This window comes from Cervus canadensis, chromosome 17, assembly GCF_019320065.1.
Source record: "Cervus canadensis isolate Bull #8, Minnesota chromosome 17, ASM1932006v1, whole genome shotgun sequence".
NCBI classification, from domain to species: Eukaryota; Metazoa; Chordata; class Mammalia; order Artiodactyla; family Cervidae; genus Cervus; species Cervus canadensis.
Window position 1 is genome coordinate 13130821 of NC_057402.1, and position 6000 is coordinate 13136820.

The following is a 6000-nucleotide window of genomic DNA, read 5'->3' on the forward strand; positions in this document are numbered from 1 at the left end:
CTTTATTTATCTCGTTAGTTAATATAGGTTGTGTGTCCAGAGGACTGTCAGATATGTTTCACCAGCCTAGATGGTGTATCCTCTCTCTACGTCTATGCCCTTTTTTGGATATTCTGCTAACTCGAAACTTAATTTTAAAAAACTAACTCACACCTTGAAAATCTTGAAAAAAACACAAACCTTAAAACACTTTCTCACCTTGTGCCTTTGAGTATATTCAGAGGTTCTGATATTTTGGTTGTCTAGCCCTGGTTCACATGACTGCTCCTAGAGTGGGAGGTTTGAGGTCAGTCCTACCTAAAGGGCTAAGAGTGGGGGTAAAAGTGTTCTTTATTCCTAGTAGAAGAAAAGAAAATATCTGGAGGTAGGCAGAAGCAATCATGCCCACTGTAACTACAAAGATTGAAAATTAATACAGTTGAACACAATTCAAGAAACTAGGAAAACAACAGCAAACACAAAGGAAGGTAGAAATAGAAATTAAAGCTAAAGTTGGAGTTGATAAATATGGAGACAACAAAAACCCCACAAAATTAATAAAACCAAAAGATTGTTCTTTTGGAAAGAATATTAAAATAAACCTATAGAAAGCTGGATCAAGCAAAAAATAAAAGAAAACATGAACAAGGAAGAGGATATAATTTCAAGTTCATAAGAGATTCAAAAATAAGACAACACCATTTATAATGATACCAGTTCATTTGAATAGCTGTATAAAATAAATGATTTTCTAAGAAAAAAAATGTTGGAATTCACTTCAGAAGAGGGAAGAAACTGAGTAGAACAATACTGTAACCATGTAAAAGCAGTTAAAGAGCTGCCTCTAACAAAAGCAGAGGCCAAGATGATTTTACTGGTAGATTCTACTAAACTTTCAAGAAACATATAATTCCTTTTCTATATGAGCTGTTCCACAGCATGAAAAAAAGATGGAAAAAGAAGGTTTTTGAGGTTAGCATATTCTTGATATCAAAACAGAAAGGATAGTGTACACAAAGAATAGCTATAGACTACCATTATTTATGTAGGTAAATGGAAAAATCATAAAAAATAAGTGAAGTCCAACTTGGCATTAGAAGAATAAGTTAAATTACCAGGACTATATAAGGTTAAGTCTAGGAAACAAGGAAAAAACAATGCAGTTTATTACATGAACATGTGTCTTCCTTTAATAAAAAAGGCTAATGGCAATCAGGATTACCAGTGATCTCCATTTTATAAATATTGGTCAGCCTCGGGTCTCACTTTGTGGCTGCCTCCTTTCTGGAAACTCTTCACTTTCTTGTTGTCTAGCAGCTCCATCTCTATACCATCACTTCTCAAATTAGTCAGACTGCACTTTCTGCTTGAGCTGTAAGCACTGTGTGTCAGATTGGGGGGCAGGCTTAGGTGAACGTGTATAAACCCGAATTTTACTTAGTGTGCTTCCCATCTTTTAAGAGGTGACACCCCTGTAGTTTCTTTCTGTTTCTGGTCTGTGTTTAGTGTCTTGAACAATTGTTTTTAATATTTTCCCCAGTTTATAATCATCTGTGAGAGGTTAGTTTGTATAAGCTATTTTACCATTACTGGAGGCTCTACATCTCAAATTTACTTAAAGAATAGATTTCCTCTAGTGGGCAGGTGTTTAACTTCTGGAGTCTCAAGCAAATAATTTTACTTATATAAATTGGTGAAATAATTCCTTTAGCTCTCCAAAGAGTTGGCACTTCTCTTTTGTATAATCCTTTTCAGTGTGTACTCTTTTACTGCTGATTGTTATTTATGCCGACAATTCCAGTCTTTAATGGCAGTAGAGGAAGATTAGATTCATTTAAGGTGACAGTAGTTATTTGTAAATTACAATACTAATTGTAAAGTTTACTAGAGAAGTTTTCTCTTACGGCAGTAATTCATCAGATCTTTAAAAGTACTTGTTGTTATTTTATGACAAATATATGGATTATATCTCTATATGACATTTAAAATTTTATTTATCAAAATTTCTTATTCTTTAGGTTTTTTTGTGAAAGTGGCAATGTTTAGCTCGGGAGAGTTGATTTATAAGAAGAAGACACGCTTACTGAAGGCCTCCAATGGAAGAGTAAAGTGGGGAGAGACTATGATTTTTCCACTTATACAGAGTGAAAAAGAAATTATTTTTCTCATTAAGCTTTATAGTCGAAGCTCTGTAGGAAGAAGACACTTTGTGGGACAGGTTAGTAGTCAGTTTTATCTCATATTCTTTCCTTGCACTTTTGTAGCATTTAAACAGTTGGTTAACAAAGGGAATACAGGATAAAATTGAGGCTGAATAGAGTGAAATTCTTCATCAAAATTTAAATTCAATGCAAAACTAAAAAAAAAGTTACTGTGAAAAAGTTTGCAGGAAAAAAAATTTACTGCAAAAATCAAATCTTGTCAGACTTTCGGCTTTAATACAAAAGTAGTTTTAATTTGTGAGCAACCAGGATTTTTAAAATGAGTTTTTTTCCCTGAGATTTTCAACTTTAAAAATGGTAGGAAAGATCAGTTTTTCAATACTCTCCTTGACCCATTCCTTGTGAAAGAGGAAACTCTTAAGTATTTGAATCAGATTTCTTAAGGCTTCCTTTATTGTGTCATGTTCATTTTAATGTTTGTATGCTATTAGCTCCATTGTGGTAAGTCTGAATTCCTAGAAAACATTGATCTTAAGAGTGGTTGTGATATTGTTTAGTCAATATTGTTATCTGGATTAACCTATTTTAAAATTCTTAGTAATTTTTATAAGACTGCATAACACTTGCTTACTTGCCAGTCCTATGGAACTTGTTTCCTTTTGTAGTTCTTTCTTTACTCTTATTGGGTACATTATATTAGCCATATATTATTTTTTATCTTAATTACAGTTGTTTGACTCGCATTTAAATTCCAAAATCTGTATTATTAGTTTTAAAAGCTTCTATTTGACAGCAAGATGTTATTAGCACTTTATATGAATCATCAAATTATATGTGAATTTTCAAAGATTGATATTAACTAACTTCATATATTCTACCTAAAATGTTTGTGAAAAATATTGCATTTTTGTTGTTCTTCATTTATTCTTATTTGGAAAAGAGTTGGAACTCAAGAATTAGTATAACTAGCATACTTTGAAAGTCATGGGACCTGTAAAGTTTTCCTGTATCATTAAGTCTCAACTACCATGTATGAATGGAATAGGAGATTTACCTGACAAATAATTTTCAGAATAATGTTTTTGGTGATTCCACTTTCTCAGTTGAGAGTGTAATTAAGAATAAATGTGGAAAGGTTCCTGATGGTTATCTATTCCCTCTGGCTCCTCTGGGAGCCTCGGGGAGCCACCCTGGTCTGGTAGCCACATGTGGAATCAAGATCTCCCACTCGTCTATCAGCCAAAGCACTTTCCTGTTATCTGTTTTATATATTGGGATTCTTTATATGATTTTATTTGAAGGAAAGTTCTTCAGGCCAAGAAATTAAAAGAGAAAAGTTTGAAAAACAAACCTTTTGAAGTGACCTGCTCCAATTTATCTTAAATTTATTTAAAAGAATTAGAAACCGAGATTCAAAGAAGTTAACTCCAAAGTAACATCATTTGTTAGTGCTATAGCTGAGTTGAGAATTCAAGTTTGTTTCCTTGTTCACCTTGCCTCCATGATACATAACATATAATGTGATAGCTTATATTTGCATAATGCTTTACAGTTTTCCCAAGTTCACTCACATATGTTATCTAAAGTTACATAAGTGATAGGTTCGTTGAAAGTTTTTACTGTGAATCAAGAATGATTTCATTTAGATTTATTAGATTTCAATTAAAATTACAGTTTTATTTAATATAAAGGTACTTAAAATACACATTCCTTACCAATCAATTTGCAGCTTCCCAGGTGGCACTAGTGGTGAAGGAGCTGCCTGCCAGTGCAGGAGATGTCAGAGATGTTGGTTCAATCTCTGTATCAGGAAGATCCCCTGGAGAAGGGCATGGCAACCCACTCCAGTGTTCTTGCCTGGAAAATCCCATGGACAGAAGAGCCTGGTGGGCTACAATCCATAGGGTTGCAAAGAATTGGATATGACTGAAGCGACTTAGCACACACCAATCAATTTAAATTATAATTAGTCTCAATTAGTATTTACAAAAATGTTTTTAAGTGGTTGGGATCAGTCTTAAGTTGAGCTTCTAGGTTAATTGCCTAAGAAAGGATACTAAAAACTGTTTTGGAGGAAATGATTCTGTAATACCTCACATTGAATTTTTAAATTGAATTGAGTCATATAAAATAGTCTTCAGTGACTAGGTTAAGTGTTTTAAAATTTAAGTTTCAAAGAGACAAACTTTTGGAAAAATGGAAATATGTTTAGTTGAAAATAGGTAACCCAAACTTCCAGTTGTCTTTCATTAGTGAGAATAATCAGTTGTATGAACTCAGTTACTATTATTGTGTTAAGTTAAATAACTGTACTATTCCTTTACAGATTTGGATAAGTGAAGACAGTAATAACACTGAAGCAGTGAGCCAGTGGAAAGAGACAGTCACACATCCAGAAAAGGTTGTTATTAAGTGGCACAAATTAAATCCATCTTGAAGATGCCGCACATTAATTTGGTGACAAACTTGACATTCTTTTCGAAGACTTATGATTTTAATTTGCTACCAATTTAAAGAGACAAATCAGTACATTTGTTAATTTATTTATGGATTACATTATTAATTACATATTATAGTAATATAATGGATCTAATAGAAAAATTAAACTTGGTAAAAAATGGGATGAATTGTATCAGATATCCAAAGTAAAGGAAATGTTTTAGACAGTAGGGCAACTAAATAAATTATAAAGTCAGTAGGAATATCAGTCATAGATAGTTACTGCTATATAATGGTTATGAGTATTTTAAAGCTTTACATAGATATTAAAAATCCAGTATATCAAGTCTCTGTTAGTACAAGTGGACATATAGAAGACTGCCACTGTTTCAGTGTTAGTCATTATTGATTATATCTTAACTCTACTGTTTTAACTCCTTGCTACATATTTTCCCTCAGAAAGCAAAAATGAATTGAACCACTTCAACTCTTCTTATTTGGGGAAAGTTTGTGGCCTATGTTTACCATTATTTACCCATAAGTTGTCACATTGCGACTTTATAAGCTATTTATCTCTAAGAAATCTCAGATATAGAAAACTACATTTTGGCAAGAGTAGAATAAACAAAAACACCAGAAGGTTGAAGTTTAATTGGAAATTCAGTGTACACACATTTTTCTGTAAGGTTATCATCCATATAGCCCATCCTAATTAGCAGAATTAAATGAGCTAATTTAAATAACAAATTCAATATTTTATGATAATCACTTATTTGTTTTTAGTTTTTTAAATATAAATTACTTGTTCTATAATCCACAACATTAGAATATTTTCCTATGCTTTAAAACTGACCATACATGATAACATTATGTGGCAAATACACATTTTCTGTTACAGTTTTTCTCAGGTACTCACCACAACTCAATATGTAGGGATAATTTCAGTTTAGTTGGTCAGACAAGCTGTGGTCAAATAAACACAGTCATTTGGAGAAATCAGTAACACCATTCCTGATCTTGGAAAATATGACTTTATTTTTGCTAATGGGTAGTCTAAGTGATTCATCTTCCATTTTTTTTTCCTCTTACCTTGTCCACACATGCCAAAGATAAATAGTGATATTTTAGGTCAGAAGTATACTTTGCTATAACTTAAGCATGCCCTTTTTATTCTGATTCTTGGTCTGTGTATCTCATTCAGTTCAGTTCAGTTCAGTCGCTCAGTTGTGTCCGACTTTTTGCGACCCCGTGGACTGCAGCAGGCCAGGCCTCCCTGTTCATCACCAACTCCCGGAGTTTACCCAAACTCATGTCCACTGAGTCGGTGATGCCATCCAACCATCTCATTCTCTGTCGTCCCCTTCTCCCACCTTCAATCTTTCCCGGCATCAGTTAAGATTTCCCAAATAAACACTAATTC

At 33.1% G+C, this 6000-nt stretch overlaps 1 protein-coding gene across 2 annotated transcripts in view; it reads left to right on the forward strand.

The window, feature by feature from the left end:
• TC2N (tandem C2 domains, nuclear) overlaps nt 1-5386 on the forward strand; it is a 70511-nt gene extending 65125 nt beyond the window's left edge. For both annotated transcript variants that reach the window (XM_043489698.1, XM_043489696.1), the window contains exons 11-12: nt 1998-2197; nt 4468-5386. In XM_043489698.1, coding sequence (XP_043345633.1) covers nt 1998-2197; nt 4468-4578 — 311 coding nt within the window. In that variant the 3' untranslated portion in view covers nt 4579-5386. The remainder of the gene's footprint in view (nt 1-1997; nt 2198-4467) is intronic.
• Nucleotides 5387-6000: the final 614 nt, after the last annotated feature.